Source organism: Panthera uncia, chromosome A2 (genome assembly GCF_023721935.1).
Source record: "Panthera uncia isolate 11264 chromosome A2, Puncia_PCG_1.0, whole genome shotgun sequence".
Classification (NCBI taxonomy): domain Eukaryota; kingdom Metazoa; phylum Chordata; class Mammalia; order Carnivora; family Felidae; genus Panthera; species Panthera uncia.
Window position 1 is genome coordinate 78,789,375 of NC_064816.1, and position 19,944 is coordinate 78,809,318.

Sequence of the window (19,944 nt, forward strand, 5' to 3'; positions counted from 1 at the left end):
TAAGTTTCTCCAGTTATTTGATTTTAGTTCGAAGTTCTGTTTACTGAGTACCAGGGAGCATTAAATATGATTATAAACTTTGGCATCTTTATCAAGCCATCCTTTAGCAACAGTAATTGGCACTAGTTCCTAGATAGGAACTGTAGCAAAACTGATCTGTTACTGAGTGAATGAATGGATTTCTACTTTTAAATGAAGAAGTTCCAGTATAACCTGGGAAATTCTGAAATTTATTTAAAAGGCTTATTTAAAAAAATCCATCTTGTTAGAAAATTCAAGTGTTACATTCTCTTAGAAAGATCCTTTTATTATGGCAACTGATTTTTGTTTACTTAAGAGAACCTGTTGCTAAAATAGTAATGAGGAAGGGTGTAATACAAGTATAGTCATACACCCCTTGCTCTGCAAGTAACCAGAGTGCTATGTTCGCGTGTTGTTTAGTCTCATTTTGGACGTTGGAAATAAAGTCGTCTGTGTGTTTTTCTCTCTTGCACAGCCTAAAATGACGAATGTGTGATTTCAGTGGAATAAATGGCGTCCAAAGTCACAGATGCTATAGTCTGGTATCAAAAGAAGGTAAGTTGATCGTCAAAGCTTTCAACCTTTTAAATATTTTTATTCTAAAAATGCATGCTTTTTCTTAAGGTGCTATGGGTTTATGTCAAATATTACCTGAAATAATGACATACAGATTTCAGGATCTTTTGAGTGGAATGGGAGCATTTTGGTTTTTCTTGTGCTAATTTTATTTCTAAAGAAATTAGAAAGATGATGCTTCACAGTGTTTTTCTCCACTGTTTACTCCACATTATTAAAGTAGCTAGATTAATTATTTTCAGTTATAATATAAGCCAGATTTCCAGGACTTTGAATATAATTAGCATTTTATAAAAGCATTAAATTTTTCTTGCATTAACTTCTTTTAAAGCTAGGTTAGCAGAAGTCTTGTAATTTTATAACTTTTTATATCTAGAAAATATAGTCTTAATCTGTTTCTTGTAAGTTCAACTCAACAGTTGAATCTTTTCAATAAAATAAAATAAACCTTTGAGGTCTGTGTTTTTCAAACCAAAATAGTAAAATGTTTATTTTGATGTTTTAGGATTAATTGTCCTAACTACTAAACTAGCTGTGTCCTCTATATATTTCAAAATAAGCTTTCAATGTAATATTTTTATGAAGTGCAAGAGAATAAATGTCTTTTTTGAAAATAAAGTGTTTTTTCCTGAAGAGTGTTGTTTAGACTCTTTAAAATGTATGTTGTTATATGTAGTATTTTAGATTTTTAGTGTATATAGTGAGTTATGTTTGTTTTCATAGTTTAAAACATTTTTGATGCCTTATTCTTCAAGTCCCTATTAACAAAATATAATTATATATTTAAAGCTTTTCTCATATGGGGTAAAATCAGACAATTTGTAAGTTTACTTGAATTGGAAATGGTAATTAGAGTGCTTTCAAGATTAAGCAAACCTGAGAATACAGTCTGTCTTTGGATGTGTTTCTCTTCTGTGTAGAACATGCCACAGATATACAGGATCACATGTTTCATATAAGGTACTGAATTGGAAGTATTGACATTGATCATACTATTAATTCTGTCTTTTGTAGTTCTGTATTCATGTCATCTTTACCTTTAAACTTCCATTCAACTTAAAACTGAATAATGAAACTAAAACAAAATTATTTTTTATTTTTTTTTATTTCCTACATAAATCCTTGAAAGCTTTTCTGTTAATGCCTACTTATTATGAGAGTTAGTAATGTTTACTAAGCATTTTATCTATCTGGTTTTTTATGTTAAACATTTCAAACTTCACTGAAGATCATTTGTAGAACATGCTAGATTTACTGTCCTTTCTTGGTAACGGAGGGTTTGAAATATTACACTCGCATTCAGTTAGCTCACTAATACCCTTCTTATCTGCGGGTCATTTACCTAGCAGCTTTAGATATGTGCAACCAAAAAATTCTCCAGAGCAACCATAACAGATGTCACAAATTATATCTAGCAAATGTAATCACACATTTTATGTTACTGAGTCACCAGAACCATTAACCAGATTTTATTTGCTCTATTTTTAAATTTTGCTTTTAAATTTAATTGTCTTGAAGAAATACATGTGACTGCTTTGAAAAATTAATGTTTCTGGGCTAATTGGGAAAAAAAAAATAGCCACCAGTACTACCTTTCCCTGTCCTTACCCAACTTCTGAGCTTTGCTCCCCAGAGGCAATGATTTTACATTCTTTATAGCTGAAACCAAAGTTCTACTACTCCTCATCGCTGGTAGGGAGTTAGGAAGGATGGGTTACAAGTGTGGGGTGTGAAGTTTTGGTTTTCTTAATTACTTTTGGGAGAATGCTGATATTTGTGGGTTAGAAATCACAGATACTAAATGTCATGCAATACTCTAAACAAGGGTTGGCAGACTTTTTCTGTAAAGGGCCATATAGTAAATATTTTAGGCTTTGAGAGTCATACGTATCTGTGACAGCTATTCAGTTCTGCTGTTCTATGGTACAAAAGCAGCCATAGACAGTACATAAATGAATGAATGAATGAGTATGGCTGTTTTCTAATAAAAATTAATTTACAAAAACAGGCAGTGGGTTAGATTTGGTCCACAGGCCTTAGTTTGCTTATCTGTACTGTAACATAGCCCAATACAACAAATAATTGTCCTGTTCAAAATGCATTAGTGCCCTATTAAATTACACTGCTTTTTTTTCTAATGGTATTTGTGTTTTAAACTTGGCCCTTTCTTGATTATTTCATTATAGATGTTACTTGTTGATTTCTGACTGTATGATAAAGATTTAGCTTTTTTATGAGTCCCTCTTCAACCAGTATTCCTTACCCGAATCCTCCCAATGACTACAAATTTTGGTGAAATCACTATGCAGAGCTTCTGTTTGTATATGTGTTGTTTAGAGCTATGTCATGCCATATACTCTGATATTTTCTGTCTGTGCAACTTTTTCCTCCTTTTGCTTAATTTTCCTAATTCTCCAAAGTCTCTGATAGAACTATAAAACTCCTTTTGTTGTAGTCAGTCATATTCAAATATTCTAGTAGTTCTTTGCCTCCCTCCACAAATCCCCCTTTGGGAATGACCTCCTAGAATTCTCTGTCCTTCTCTTCCATTCTGGGGGGATTGTTCTCATGTCACACCTCTCATCTGCCCTCTTGGTGTTTTGTTTTGTTTTGTTTTGTTTTAAATATGAAATTTATCGTCAAATTGGTTTCCGTACAACACCCAGTGCTCATCCCAGCAGGTGCCCTCCTCACTACCCATCATCCACCCTCCCCTTCCTCCCACCCCCCATCAACCCTCAGTTTGTTCTCAGTTTTTAACAGTCTCTTATGCTTTGGCTCCCTCCCTCTCTAACCTCTTTTTTTTTTTTCCTTCACCCCTCCCCATGAGATTCTGTTAAGTTTCTCAGGATCCCCATAAGAGTGAAAGCATATGGTATCTGTCTTTCTCTGTATGACTTATTTCACTTAGCATAACACTCTCGAGTTCTATCCACATTGCTACAAAAGGCCATATTTCATTCTTTCTCATTGCCACGTAGTATTCCATTGTGTATATAAACCACAATTGCTTTATCCATTCATCAGTTGAAGGACATTTAGGCTCTTTCCATAATTTGGCTGTTGTTGAGAGTGCTGCTATAAACATTGGGGTACAAGTGCCCCTATGCATCAGTACTTCTGTATCCCTTGGGTAAATTCCTAGCAGTGCTATTGCTGGGTCATAGGGTAGATCTATTTTTAATTTTTTGAGGCACCTCCACAGTTTTCCAGAGCGGCTGCACCAATTTGCATTCCCACCAACAGTGCGAGAGGGTTCCCGTTTCTCCACATCCTCGCCAGCATCTAGAGTCTCCTGATTTGTTCATTTTAGCCACTCTGACTGGTGTGATATCTGAGTGTGGTTTTGATTTGTATTTCCCTGATGAGGAGCGATGTTGAGCATCTTTTCATGTGTCTGTTGACCATCCAGATGTCTTCTTTAGAGAAGTGTCTATTCATGTTTTCTGCCCATTTCTTCACTGGATTATTTGTTTTTCAGGTGTGGAGTTTGGTGAGGTCTTTATAGGTTTTGGATACTAGCCCTTTGTCCGATATGTCATTTGCAAATATCTTTTCCCATTCCGTTGGCTGCCTTTTAGTTTTGTTGATTGTTTCCTTTGCAGTGCAGAAGCTTTTTATCTTCATGAGGTCCCAGTAGTTCATATTTGCTTTTAATTCCCTTGCCTTTGGGGATGTATCAAGTAAGAAATTGCTGCGGCTGAGGTCAGACAGGTTTTTTCCTGCTTTCTCTTCTAGGGTTTTGATGGTTTCCTGTCTCACATTCAGGTCCTTTATCCATTTTGAGTTTTCTTTTACCATCCGCCTGAGAGTTCCCTTCACTCCTCTTAGGTCATACAGATTTGTTTTTTTCTTAAATACGTATTTATTTAAAAAGTCCTTTTACAGGTGTTTAAGTTTCAGTGAAAAGAAGGCTTGACTGCTGATGCTGATATGATACTTGCTGATTATATGACCATGGGCAAATAACTTCATTTGAGTTTCGCTTACCACTCACTACATTAACTTGATAATCATTCTCAGCTGCTTTTCAATCATCCCTTTGAAATTGTGATGAACTTTCCAAATTCTCAGGATCTTATTGCCAGAAAAGTGTATATAATATAGAAACACAATAAAATTTTCGCATCTGATTTGAACCCTCTAAGTCTTCAATTAGATAATTTTTAAAACGTTAGTATTTTAACATTCTTTAATTTTTGTGACCTATCATTCAGTGGTATTCAGCTTATAGTAGGAAGTATTGCTATAAATAAAACCAAGAAATGTTCAGGGGCACCTGGGTAACTCAGTTGGTTAAGTGTCTGACTTCAGCTCAGGTCATGATCTCGCCGTCCATGAGTTTGAGCCCTGCCTGTTGGGCTCTGTGCTGACAGCTCAGAGCCTGGAGCCTGCTTTGGTTTCTGTGTCTCCCTCTCTCTCTGCCCCTCCCCCACTTGCGTGCGTGCGTGTGTTTGTGTGTGTGTGTGTGTGTGTGTGTGTGCACGTGCGCTCTCTCTCTCTCAAAAATAAATAAACATTAAAAAAAGTTTCTTTTAAAAAAAGAAATGTTCAGCTTCATTTTCTTGAACATATGTATGTTTAGTTGTAGCTCACTTTAGTGTCACCTTTTCCACTTAAAAATGGTGACATCTTTATATTTTTGTTTTGAGTACTGAGCACTAGCTAACCCCAAAGACCATGACTTGATCTGTGGACTGTTGTGAACATGAACTCTAATATCAGATGTGAAATTTCGAGGAGAAAATAAAAACAAAAGTTTTAAAGTATTAAATCTAATTAGATGATGTCAGGGTACCTTTAAATAAATTATTCTCTGCATGATTTATTTTGAAATTTTTAAAAGTTCTTTTAACATCTTATTTTAAACTTCATTTGGTACTATTGTAGCCATCCATAGTCATGAATAATTTGAAAGTCCCTATTGAAAAAAATAATCTTCAGTCACTAATTCAGAAGAAAAATTAATGCCTCAAGAATGGTGATTGGAGAAACCAGAATGATTTCCATTAGTATTAGGCTGTTAAATTGAAGTACTGAGCCTCAGACAAATGGGTTTATTACTTTTTCTCTTCTAAGTTTTTTTTTTTCCTGAACCATATTCTCATATGTACCATTAAATATTTAATGTAATTTTACTTACTTATTTTTTAAAATGTATTTATTTTTGAGGGAGAGAGAGAGAGTGAGTGCGAGCATGTACACATGTAAGCTGGGGAGGGGCAGAGAGAGAAGGAGAGAGAATCCCAAGCAGGCTCTGTGCTGTTATAGCACAGATGAGGGTCTTGAACTCAGGAGATAAGGGATCATGACCTGAACCAAAATCAAGAGGTTGAGCCACCCAGGCTCCCCCAAACCTTTTATTTTTAACTAGAGGTGATGAAAAAGACCCTGTTGCTTCTTTCAAGGCACTAGAAGGATTGAAAGTCTGCAGTAGGCAGAAGACAATGAGACAGCACCAGAGCAGGTCAGAAATAGGGAAAAAAAGAGACAACCACAGGCCAGCATAGTGCTCTAGTCCCTGGATTCACTTCACCACAAGATTAACTTCACTCCAAACTTGGAGTTGTTTACCCATGTCAGCCAATAACCCCTCCCCCCCTTTTTGCTGATGCTAGTGTGAATTGGATTTTTACTTGCAAAACAGAAAGTTCTGACTAATGCAAAGGCAATATATATACATTTTATTGAGGTGTAACATACTCAGAAGACCACACAGATTTTAAGTATTCAGCTTCATGAATTTTTACAAACTGAACACCTGTTTGTGTTTAGGACTGTTTGTGTCTTGTTTATGAAACAACTCAGATCAAGAAACAGAATGTTAACCAGCTCTACAAAACTTTCATCCCTCCCTCTCAGTCACAACCTGCCCTTGTTGAGGGTGACCACTGTGCAAAGCTGTGTATCTTAATGGGTAACAAGAACATAGATTTGGGGATTAGAAAGCTGAGATTTGAATCCTTGTTCTTGAAAGCCAGTAAGATTTTGGACAGGTTGCTTAATTGTCTCTGAATTTCACTTTCTTCATGTACATAAATACCATTTTTTGTATTTATTTTAGGAGTAACTGATGATATATGTAAAATGTTAAGCAAAGTGCTCCACACAGGGTAAACCTTCAATAAATGAGAATTATTTCTATTATTATTACTTCATATTCACCATACTTATCAGATGAATTGTTCCCCAAACTTATCAGAGTGCTTTATTTCATGGATTCTAAAAATTCTCATGAGGCTAAAAAAAGATTCTTACTTGTAAATGAGAAATGTAAAATGTCAGGCTTCTAATATTCAATGTTAAAACAGTGGGTATTTGTTGACGTTTGTTGTCTAAACACTCATACCATAAAATCATGATTAAGTGTAACTTATAAACTTCAACTGTCCTTGCTTCAGTCACTGATCATGTTTTCCACTTCTTCCTTTTTAATATCACTTACTTGCCAAAAATAAGACTTGTCCTACCAGAAATAGATTGGTTAGTTTAGTTGCTCAAATATTTGCCTTTTCACTTAAGGTTTTTCTCCCCGTTTTAGTCATGAAGTCCTTGATTTTCCACCTTTATCCATTTCCAGTTCGGGTATTTATAGCATAAATAATTTGAGTTTTGGTTTTAGTTATAAGGAAGAAAGAAACTATGCTGTGCAGTAGTCATGATAGTTTGACTTTAGAGATCATCTGGTTTCTGTTAAACTTTTTGCTTTATAGGTAAGAAACCTGATGCCTGTAGATCTAATAACTTGATCATAGTCATGAATTAGTTATAAAACCAAAACTCAGGTCTACTGACTTTCAGGTCACTCATCCTTCTGTACTAACGTAGCTTTGAAAAACAGACTGAAGAAACTTTTACTATAAAATTTTCTTGTTTAATTTGAGAGTTTATTTTTAGATGACTTCTAATGCGAAAGTGAGGAGATACACATTTTTTTTAAAAAGATGGTTAGTAGTATACATATATATCTGTTGATTTAACAACAGTAATGATAGTGATGATGATGATGGTGGTGGTGATGTGATAGCACTGCCTCACATTTAAAAGCATTTATTTTTCAGAGTGCTTCTGTTTCTGTTTTCATGGTTTCATTTATTGTGATAATGAAGTGGATTAACTCAGTGGTTATTATATCAAGATACTGTAAGAAGTTTTTTAAGTTTCCTGGGGCTTTTGTAACAAAGGACCACAAACTGGGTTGCTTAAAACAACAGAAGTTATTTTTTTTTCACAGTTCAGGAGGCCGGAAGTCCAAAATCAAAGTGTCAGCAGGGTTGGTTCCCTCTGTAGGGAGGCTTGAGGGAGAAATTGTCCCATGGGCCTCTTCTAGCTTTTTTTTTTTAAGTTTATTTATTTTGAGAGGGAGCACACAAATGGGGGAGGGACAGAGAGAAAGAGGGAGAGAGAATCCTAAGCAGGCTCCACACTGTCAGTGCAGAGCCCGATGTAGGGCTCAAACTCAATGAACCCTGAGATCGTGACCTGGGCCAAAGTTGGCTGTTTAACTGGCTGAGCCACCCAGGTGTCCCTCTTCTAGCTTCTAATGAACACAATCCTTAGTTTTCTGATACATCATTCCAATTTCTCCCTCCATCTTCATGTTATCTTCTTGACTCTTCTTATAAGGACACCAGTCAATGGATTTAGATCTGCTCTAAATTCAGAATGATTTCATCTTGAGATCCTTAATCAATTACACCTGCAAAGACCCTATTTTGAAGTGAGGTAACATTCCAAAGTTCTGGGAAGACATGTGGTTTTTTTCCCCACTACAGAAGTATGTCTAAAGCATATGATTGGTTTGAGTGGATTCAGTGTGGAGATGTGTAGCTTTATTTATGTCCTTTTGTTTAGCTGTGTCCTAGACCACCAGTATTGTACTGAGTAGAAGAAGATCAGGATCCTCACTATTTTCTTTATATTCTTAAAAGTTAAGATTGTGATCACTTAGCTCCTCCCATATGAAATGTTAAGGAAGAAGTTTCTATAGAATTCAACACAATTTTCTGTTTCCAGTTCTTAATAATACATAGATATTTGTGTTCTTTATTTAATCTAATTATATGAGGTTTATTGTCTTAATTATCATAGATAATAATAACATTCTTTCCCTTTAAAACTGCATGTAAGTTAAACCACAGTGTATATTTTTCAATGTTCTAATCTTTAAGGGTCATCAGATCTACTTTTTGATAAATTTTGACTGTTTCTTAAAATGCCAATTGTTTATATTAGAACCAAACAATTTTATATATAAAAGTAAATATTTAAATGTGTTTAAAATATTAATCTGTTGTTTCAGATATAAAACTGTGTCAGTTGAGTTAAAGTATGGAGTTTTATTTATTTCTTATTTCAAAGCTTATTTCTTTTGAAAGAGAGAGCATGCACACATGTACATGGGAGCAGGGAAGGGCAGAAAGTGAGGGGAGGAGAGAGAGAGAGAGAGAGAGAGAGAGAGAGAGAGAGAGAGAGAATGAATCCCAAGCAGGCTCCTCACTGTCAGCTCAGAGCCCTACATGGGGCTCAATCTTGTGAGATCATGACCTGAGCTGAAATCAAGAGTAGGACACTTAACCAACAGAGCCACACCAGGTGCCCCCAAACTATGAAGTTTTAAAAATTTAAACTCTTATTGAATTAAATGTATGAGAACATTTTTTTTCTATTTTTTTCTATATTTGCTACAGACTTTTGAACAATTATCAATCTCTTTGATGCTTCAGGAACTTGTATTTGGGGCTAATTATGTACAACACTAGTTTCTTAACTTTACTGAGTTTTAGTTTCTTTGTCTATAATACTGAGATGAGAATCCTTAAAGATTGCTATGATGATTAAATGAGATAATATGTAAACACCAGGTACAGTGTTGGTGTATAGTAGGTATTCAGTAAATATTGCTAAATACCAGTTCCTGTGCCTTATGTTCTCTTTCACTAAATATGGAGTGTTGTTAATAATATATTTGGTTAATTAAAGGTTTTGGTTAGTAGTTCTTGTAAACTGAACATTTTTGTATCTATTAAAATAGAAAAACATTAAAAGAAGTGGTCAATCTTTTGTGTGTTTTTGTATTCTGTACTTGCATTTAATTGCTGTCTCCTTTATCCTTTGCTTTAATTTCTAGCACAAATAGTTTTTTTCTCAGCATATGTCATTATTTATCTGAGATCATTTTCTTCTTTTTTGGCAAGAGGTGTTTGGGGAATAAACAAAACAAATGATACATTAAAAAGTGGATAGATAGATTGGGGCACCTGGGTGGCTTAGTCAGTTGAGCATCTGACTCTTGATTTCAGCTCAGGTCGTGATCCCAGGATCTTGGGATCTAGCCCTGAGTTGGGCTTCTTGCTGAGCATGGAGCCTACTTAGGACTGACTCTCTCTCTCTCTCTTTCTTCCTCCCTCCCTCTACCCCTTTCCCCTACTTGTATTTTCTCTCTCTCTCTAAAAAAAATAAAGTGGATAGATTAAATAAATAGAAGGATAGATACAGTTTCTTACATTTAATGCCACCTAACTTTACATGGTATTTGCAGGCACATACTACACTGCTGGGTGAACTTTCTGGGTACCTTTTTTTAAATGACCAAACTTTGTTTTATTTTTGACTCTTTATAAAAGGTTCTTTTTTTTTTTTATTTTCTTTTTTCTTTTTTAAATTTTACATCCAAATTAGCATATAGTGCAACAATGATTTCAGGAATTGATTCCTTAGTGCCCCTTACCCATTTAGCCCATCCCCCTCCCACAGCCCCTCCAGTAACCTCCAGTTTGTTCTCCATATTTATGAGTCTCTTCTGTTTTGTCCCCCTCCCTGTTTTATATTATTTTTGTTTCCCTTCCCTTATGTTCATCTGTTTTGTCTCTTAACGTCCTTGTATGAGTGAAGTCATATGATTTTTGTCTTTCTGTGACTAATTTCAATTAGCATAATACCCTTCAGTTCCATCCGCGTAGTTACAAATGGCAAGATTTCATTCTTTTTGATTGCCGAGTAATACTCCATTGTGTGTGTGTGTGTGTGTGTGTGTGTGTGTACATACACACCACATCTTCTTTATCCATTCATCCATCGATGGACATTTGGGCTGTTTCCATACTTTGGCTATTGTTGATAGTGCTGCTATAAACATGGGGGTGCATGTGTCCATTCGAAACAGCACACCTGTATCCCATGGGTAAATGCCTAGTAGTGCAATTGCTGGATCATATAGTAGTTCTATTTTTAGTTTTTTGAGGAACTTCCATACTGTTTTCCAGAGTGGCTGCACTAGCTTGCATTCCCAACAAAAAGTTCTTTAACTTCAACTGCAAATTGAATAGAAATAGCCATTTCTAATATTTTTCTGAGCAGTGGTTGTTTTCATCTATTAATTTCAGCTTTGATCTAGAATGCATTGTAATTTATCTCTCTTCCTTTCCTGTGAATTTTTACTTCTATAAACTTCTCTCCATTTGTTGTTTAATCAGTTAGTGGAACTGAAGGTAAATTAATTACATTGCTCTGAAGCAAAACCTGATGGAAGGCTCAAGGGAATTTCTCCTTGGGTAAAAAGTCCAGTATTCCAGTGAACTGATTTTGCAGACAGATCTCTAAGGTTCAGAAATCTCCAGTTTGCTTGCTTGCTTCTTGCCTGCTTGCTTGCTTTCTCTCTTTCTCTTCTCTCTCTTCTCTTTCTTTTCTTTCTCTCTCTTCCTTCTTTTCCTTTCCTTCTTTCCTTCCTTCCTTCCTTCCTTCCTTCCTTCCTTCCTTCCTTCGTTCTTTCCTTCATGTGTGTTTGCCTGAGGCTATCCCTGAGGTTGCCGTGTGCTAGAATCTAACTTCTTACTAAGGAATCAGAAAGTAGAGATGGGAAGGACCTTAAAATTAACCATTCTAATATTTTTATTTTACAGATGAGGAAACTGAGACACTGAGAGATAAGGGAACAAGGTTTTGTTTTGTTTTTTAAATCTAGTCTAGAGATCTTGTCAGCTGTACCATGACTTACAGAATTTCACTTTTTGAACAAGCAGAACCTGTACTTAGTTGAGATAGCAGCTTCACCTCCCATGGGTAAAGAAAATGGAAAAAATCGGAGAAAAAAAAAGAAAGAAACCTTTCACTATTCCCTAGCAATATCCTTCTGGGCTACCCAGTAATGTTTACAGACTCCAAGGGGACCTATATTCAGTACTCCTGAGTATAGAAGTACTGGTTTCACAAAAACACTTTCAGTAGAAAATTCTTTATCTATTTTTAAAGTTTTTGCAACATCTTTTTAAACTGTGAAGACATAAACACCTAAATGGTTAGTATTTATGTTTGTCCTCTTTAGAAACTGAGTGTTTGGAAATAGAAGGTTTTGTTTTTGTTTTGCAAATACATTGATGTGTCAGAAATAGGAATTTCTACATAGTACATAACCTCTTTGAAATGCTGTGGTTCTCTTACTTATTTGCTTATGAATTTTTTTTTTTCTTTTGGATAAATGTAATAGTTATTCCATTAAAAGGAAACATCTATGTGCCTACAGCAGTTGCCAGTAACAGTGCCTAATAATTAAAGTAGTTGTTTACACAGGTATGAGGAGATTCAAGAAACAGTATTATTTGACTAGAGTTGAAATTTTTAATGAATAAAGCTTCTTATGCCTCTTGGGAGTTGGGAAGAAAATTATTTTATGGCATACTGGAAAACTAGTTTCTAACCATTTTCATTTTCTGATGAGTAGATTTAAAATAGAAATGTTAGCCAAGGATAGAATGTTTGCCAGTTATATTCCAAATATCTTGGAGTTTATCTTTAACCATGGTAACAGACATAGTGGTGAAATAAGTTGGTAGGTGGCCGTTGGCTGCCTAAAATTAGGCAAATGTACCAGCTTTGAAAAGGCCTGAGAGTGTCTAAAACACTGGTGTTAACCTGCTGAATGTTTATAGTTGCACGATGAATAACATTTATAAATGCTGTTTAACAGAGTAACTTAGAAGCTAAATTGCTCTTTGCCATATGGCCCCTAGAGTTTATTCAAATGAAAGCTGTTAATTCAATACCAGGGACTGATTCACAAGAAGGAAATGCTGAAGAAGCTATGAAACTTAAAAATTTCTCATTCTAGTTTTTGCCTAAAATTAATATCCTTATTAGGATATGTTATATTCACTTAAAGTGGAATCTTGTTTTAGTTTGCTTTCTGTTTTTAATGTCTTCCCCCACCCAACCCCATGAGGGAATTAGAAGTACAGATAAAGAGTTCTGGTTTACCTTGTTTATGGAGAAATGGGTTGGTATGTGGCTCTAACCAGGTAAGAGACAGTATGTAAAGAGAAAGTCAGGTGGCCTTATTAAAATTTAAGTCTTTTCAAACATTAGGGAACAAGAAGATGAGATCTTATTTTTCCAATCTCAAAATGGTAGACAGCAGGATATATTTTAATTACCGCTTTATGGACACTGTAACACTTTGCTGTGTGGTTTATTTTTATTTACTGGTAGAAAACAAAGGAAAATTGCTAGGTGAAGCCTTATTACATTGACTTCAATTAGGGAAAATTCAGTACATTTAGTTTTACTAGTACAGTTTGACTTTTAACACTAAAGACTTTTATGACCAAGACTATCTCTGTCTCTCTGTCTCTCCAAAAAAATAATGTCATGGTAGAATTTGCATCTGTCTACCTTTAAATAACATTTATGATGGACCTACTATGTATAAGGCACTGAGCGCTTATCTTAATACAACTCTGCATCATGGAGGAACCAAAATGCAAATAACTATTATACTTTATGGTAAATGCTACAGTGGAATTGTCTTTAAAGCATTATGGTAAGTCACATAAATTTCCATCTAAGTTTGTTTTTCCAGTCACCATTCTGTCACTACTTTTATCTCCCAGATATTTTTCAGATTTCCTGTGATCTCCCTTCCTTCATTGTTTTCTTCATTCTTATTTTCAGTCAAATATTTTCTCTTCACAACCCACCAGGGTGACTTGTCTTAAATAAAAATTTGACCTTGTCATTTACCTACTGAATAACACTCTTCCAAGATTTCCTCTTACGTGTGGTATAATCTTCTTCCCGAGGCCTTTAAGGAATTTTTTTAACATCCAGTTTCAGTTGGCTTTCTAGCCCCATCCAGCCTTCAGCTTTTATTCATTAACTCCATCCTCCACCAAATACAACTTTTTGAAGTCTCTCCATGCTGCTTTTCACCTTACTGCTTGGGATGCCCACACCTGCTTTTTTTTTAAATCTCACTCAAATTGGTCCTTAAAACTCAAAGCTAGTATCTTCTTCAAGGACATCTTTCCTAACCCCATGGGGACTGGATTAGGTGTCCCAAGCTACTTCTCCTATACAAAGGTTATGTGTGCCGTTTTCATGGCAGTAGTATTTTTTATTTCTTGATTCTTCTTCTTTTTTACAAGTATACCAAGTAACATGGTAGTTACATACCATCCTTCAAAAGTCAGCACTGTTGTTTGTTTTTAAATATCATTGTGAACTCTTGGTTTAAAGATACTTTACATGCTTCAAACTGTTGCAGTTATTCATGCTTAGATTGTTCTGTTTTGCCATTGGGAGCTTCTTTAGATGGCTTCTGAGTGTCTAGTCGTATTTGACTGTGTTCCTTTGAAGAAGCAAATTTGAAATGGGAGCGATCCTTTCTGCATAGGGACAAGGAAAACTACAGAGAGATCTTGATCCTTTTTTAATCATCCTAGATATAAACATGTTGAGATGGTGGTATAGTTATAGACTGAATTACTTCTGCTCCATCTAAGAGCAATTACAGGGAAATTTTTCTATAAATTCAATTTTTCTTTTATCTCTGTGTTACAGTGGTATTTGTGTATTCTAGCATTTATCACAGCTTGACTTGCATTATAATTAATTCCCCCCCTGCTAATCTGTAAGGGTAGGAATCATTATGTTTGTATCTACATCATTTATTCCAGTGCTTTACCTTATAGTTGGTACTTGGTAAATGTCTGCTGCTTTGAGAACAGTGCTCTCAGGAGACAGTACTTACCTTAAACTTTTATTTAGTTCATGTAGTTCTTCGTTATATTGAGTGCTTAGGATGTGCCATGCACCAAGTTAGACACTAATTCAAGTAACTTATTTAATGGTAATGTGTGAAATTCTGTCTGTATGCTGAATATCTATTACATTAAGTGCTAAACATAATGCTTTAACCTATAGCAATATTTCCCAAAGTGCATACTGAATAATGTCAGTAGGCATTAGCAAAATTAGAGGGATTTTGTGATCAAAGAGTTTGGGAGATACTGAGCTAGACAAAGATAAACAAGTTTCTGATTACAGGATTTTATTATGCAAATACGTGTAGTGTTATTTACTACCTAAGAGGCAAAGAAGATATCATTTCTCAATTTGTTTGACTTAGGTTTTTTTTCCCCAAGTATTTGTGGAACATTCTTAGGAAAATGCTGACCAAGTTACATAAAAGAATGTGGTTCAGCAGAAAGGACGTGGGGTTGTAAGTCAGAACTTGGGTTCTGCCCCTAAATACTAGGTATAGAACTTTCTGACCCTTCTTAAAGCCTCAGTTGTCTTCTTAATACAAGAAGTTAATACAGGTCTATACAGCATAAGACTGCAAATCCTTTACAAACCACTTGACAAAAATTAGTACTTTTGTACAGTCTTAGTATCTAGATAAATAGTTCATTATAAAGTTAAAATCTGTAAGTGAATATTTTATTTCTTCTTCTGCAGAGTTTTTCCTTAATTCTCCATACTAAAGATTAAAGGTATAACTTCTGTAGGCATACTTGAGTCAGTAGCAGTTTTATAGCCACTTGGATTCTTACAATTACAGCATAACTTTTCTTGACCAATGATGACAGTGGACTAGCTCCCTTAGATTGTAATTCTGAGGAATCTGGACTAAGCACCCAGGAGCAATTTATCTTAAGTTTTTTCTCCATAGTAATGTTACCCTATATAGATAAATGGAAGGAAGCCAAACAAATTAATGTTTTGATTTTGAATAATTGAACAGATTTAGATCTGTTTCAGGGTCTCGTTTTTTATTTCAAATGAATGAATGAACAGCAATAATGTTAGTTATTTTCTAAAATACAAATGTACTTAAGTAACCAAGATATGGTAATACTCTTGGCATTTAAATTGCCTTAAAAATATGATACACATTTTTATGCTATTTATAGTACACTATTAGAAATATGCAAACAAGGAAGGTACTGTAGTCTTGATTCATATTACTTATATGTGGTTTAGTCAGGTTATGTTTTAGAATAACAAACGAGAATATATCCTATGATAAAAACTGAAAGAATGTAGATAAGGCATATGCATTCCTTCCTTGTTTCATGCTGCAGTATGAGGGAAAAGGAAGCTTTGGGTAATTCATCCAATGACATAATAGATAACTTTTTTGAGTTCTTATGTGTCTGTTACTGTTGTTAGCTCAGTATGTGTTAGCACATTTAATCCTCAAAGTGGTACTGTGATTAATATATTAACTGTTTTACATATTTTTAGGGCTGAATAAGTTGGACTTCATGAAGTTTCGTGTATTTTCATTTGCTCTTTTAACAGGGTCTGATAGCTTCCCTGCTAGGAAGGCAACCAGGGAGAGACATGAGAGACAGAAGTCTCTGACAGCAGTTAGGGGTTAACTGCCACTCTTCAGACACCTCTTAGTGATCAGAGCCAAGACAAGAAAGAGAACATGGGTGGGTTTTGTTAAGAATGTGAATGAAATCACTGGTGGGTAACTACTGGCTCAGCTGTGGAGCCAGTCACTTGGATTTGAATTCCTGTATTTTGCTGCTTACGTTTAGCTTTGTACAATTTAAGGTTTTGTTAACTGTGCAACAGGGATGCGGTAATGTCTATTTCATAGAGTTATAAGGATTAAATGAGCTAATACATGGAACATGTGTCTGGTACTTGATAAATAATAAATGCTAACTCGTTATTGTTACTGTTACTACTATTATTAACAATATCAATTGCCTTGACTGACAAGGGAGTGGAAACCAGAGACCTTAATATCTTCCTCAACCAGTGGTGGGACCTTCCATCCAAGCTGGGTCCCAGTCAGTCCATGGTTATTTTAGACATAGCCTCTTATTGCCATCTTGGGTAGTGTTTAAGTTGTTTGTTTTCAATGATTATCACCCACTACCAACACTTTTTTCTACATTTATTTTCAAGTTATGCATAATTTTTATATATACTGTTTCTCAAACAAAACTCCTAATAAATATGTTATTATTATTTGATTTCTTGAGGGGGAAGGTTAGGGGAGAGATTTTGAAAAAATGGGAAATTTCTTCTGAAATGTCTCTCTACTATTATAAATGAGAAAACCCAGAGAACTCAAAGTAATTTGACTGAACTCATTGAGCTGGTAAGTAATGAGGCTGGAGTTTAAATATAGGAATTTAATTCTGTGCCCTTACTAATTAGTTCTCCTGCCTTTTTTTTTTTTTTTTTTGCAAAGAAATAATAAAACAAATTATTTTAGAGTGAATATATATTTTCTAATTTACTTTCTTTTTGTAAAGACGGTAATGTCTTAAGTTAGACATGTAATAAGACTGGGTTCCATTTTTTAAAAATTGCTTTCATTTCTAATATAGAATGATTTTTTTTTTCCCTGAAAGTAAATACTATGGTGTCAACAGACTGTAGTTTGATATGGTTGGATTTTTAAAATCAAATCAAAATGGAGATAAATATTAAGTCTGATCTGTACAGTATCCTTGGTTGATGTCTTTGATGCAAATTAGCACAAGACTCCCTTTTTATTCACTTGGAGATACATTACAAATTCCTGTGAATGAGGAAAATCTTCATTTATGTAACCCCAAGCAAAAGTGACTGCATAGAAATGCAGACAATGAGAAATAAGAAGTTGAGGGATTCTTGGAGTGTTTGAAAAATGTTCATAGGGCACCTGGATGGCTCAGTTGGTTAAGCATCCAACTTTGGCTCAGATCATGATCTCACAGTCTGTGAGTTCGAGCCCCATGTCGTGCTCTATGCTCACAGCTCAGAGTCTGGAGCCTGCTTTGGATTCCATCTCCTTCATGTTGTCTCTCTCTCTCTCTCTCTCTCTCTCTCTCTCTCTCTCAGAAATAAACATTTAAAAAAATTGAAAAAAAAAACAATGTTTAGATACAGGTATTCAGGTTTAATTTGTTTTCACAGTATGTTGACTCCATCTCCTGATGTTTTGTTCTTTGGAAATTTCCTTTATTGAAATTGTTTTTGTACCTGTGATGCTTAGAGAAATGCCCTGCTGAACTAATCAAAATTGAAGGCTAAGAGAGCTTGGTTTTCCAATGAATACTTCAATTTAATAATTGCTGTTGTCTAATTAATATAAGCATTCAAATCCTTCCTTCATAGCTTAAACTGTTCCTAATTACTTATCATTTCTATTTGCAAGTTCATACCACAGTTCAACGTATCTAAAAATCAGAAATTAACTCAGCTCTCCATTGTATTTGAAATACTATGTCATGGAATCAAGAACTCATACTTTTATTTCAGTGTTGATCCAAAAATTCAGGAGAGATCACTTTGATGAAGTCCACTTACACAGATTCTCTCCAAATTATATGATATTTTTGTGTAATTCTAGACCTGGCTGGGGTTAAAAACAAAATTTAAACACCTAGTGTATACCAAGTGTTGTGCTCAATGAATTACACATCATGGTCCAGTTTCCCAAACATTACTGAAGAAACAGGCTCAGAAGTTTTTTTCATTTGTTTTATTTTTTTTTTTAAGTGCTCCAGTCACTATATAAATGGCCTGCCCAGATGTTCAGTCTGCTTACAGCCTTGCCTTTAAAAAACATTCTCAGGGCACCTGGGTGGCTCAGTCGATTAAATGTCCAACTCTTGGTTTCAGCTCAGGTCATGATCTCATGGTTCATGAGTTCAGGCCCAGCATTGGGCTCCACATTGCTGGTGCCGAGCCTATTTGGGATTCTCTCTCTCTCCTTCTCTCTCTGTTCCTCCCCCACTCGCTTGCACTCTCTCTCTCTCCCTCTCAAAATAAATAAATAAACTTAAAAAAAAATTCTCATTCTCACCCTTTATTATTGTAGCAATTACCTGGTCATCCAAGCAAAAATTATTTAATAATTTCAATTATTTGAAATGTCACGTAATTTTAATTTTTATTTGAAAATTTGCATATTTTCAAATAAACCTTAAAATTCCAAATAATGCAAATTTAGCAACTATTTGTACAGCATAGACAATTTTTAAATATTTTTTTAAAGTTTGTTTAGTTTTAGTGATCTCTATACCCAGTGTGGGGCTTGAACTCATGACCCTGAGATCAAGAGTCACACACTCCTCCAACTGAGCCAACAGTTTCTTTATATTGACAACTTATTTTCTCAGTTGCAATGAACTGTAATTTACACCACATAGCGTTTAAATATCTCAAATCCTTTGGGAAGTAAATCTTACCAATATGCAAATGAATGTTAGGCCAAGATTAACATTAATTAATAATAATCTAGCATAGGCACCAAAAAAAAAAAAAACAAAAACAAAAAACAGAAGTAGTCTTCTGGATAGAGAGGAATAGCCTGCTAGGAGTCAAAACTTGATGAAAAAGTTTTTTCATTCCAAATTCCCCTAAGATCTAAGGCCTGTGTGTGTGTGTGTGTGTGTGTGTGTGTGTTTATCACTTTAAATGTTTGTCATGTTAAAGAAATCTTACAGAAATATAGCTATTTCTTCTTTTACAAAACAGCTTTATTGATATATAAATAAATGCCATAAAATTCGGTTGTTTTAAGTATCTAACTCACTAATTCTTACTAAATTTATAGAGTTGTGCAGCCATTACCACAATCTAATTTCAGAACATTTCCATCATTCTAAAAAGAAACTTCTTTCTTGTTTGTAGTCACTCATTCCCACCTTGAGGCAGCCACTAGTCTACTTTTTGTCTCTATAGATTTGCCTCTTTTGTACATTTTATATAAATGGAATGATACTATACATGGTCTTTTGTGTCTGGCTTCTTAACATGATGATTCTGAATTTCACCCAAGTTGTAGCATGTTTGAGTACTTCTTTTTTTTTAATTTTTTTATTGCCGAGTAGAATCCCATTGTGCCACATTTTTTTATCTGTTCACAATTAATGGACATTTGCATTGTTTCCACTTTTTGACTAATATGAATAATGCAGACATAAACAATTATGTACAGATCTTTGTACGGACATTGAGTTTCATTTCTCTTGGGTAAATAAGTAGGAGTGGAATTATCAGGTCATCACTGTCAAATTATTTTCCAGAGTGGCTGCTTCATTTAACAGTCCCACAATA

At 34.8% G+C, this 19,944-nt stretch overlaps 1 protein-coding gene and 1 pseudogene across 1 annotated transcript in view; both read left to right on the forward strand.

Annotated features, from left to right (window-relative positions):
- Positions 1 to 496: 496 nt before the first annotated feature.
- Positions 497 to 19,944, forward strand: part of PHTF2 (putative homeodomain transcription factor 2) — a 94,200-nt gene continuing 74,752 nt past the window's right edge. The window contains exon 1 of the mRNA XM_049642856.1: positions 497 to 576. Coding sequence (XP_049498813.1) covers positions 532 to 576 — 45 coding nt within the window. The 5' untranslated portion in view covers positions 497 to 531. The remainder of the gene's footprint in view (positions 577 to 19,944) is intronic.
- Positions 498 to 19,944, forward strand: part of LOC125930802 (diamine acetyltransferase 1-like) — a 36,733-nt pseudogene continuing 17,286 nt past the window's right edge.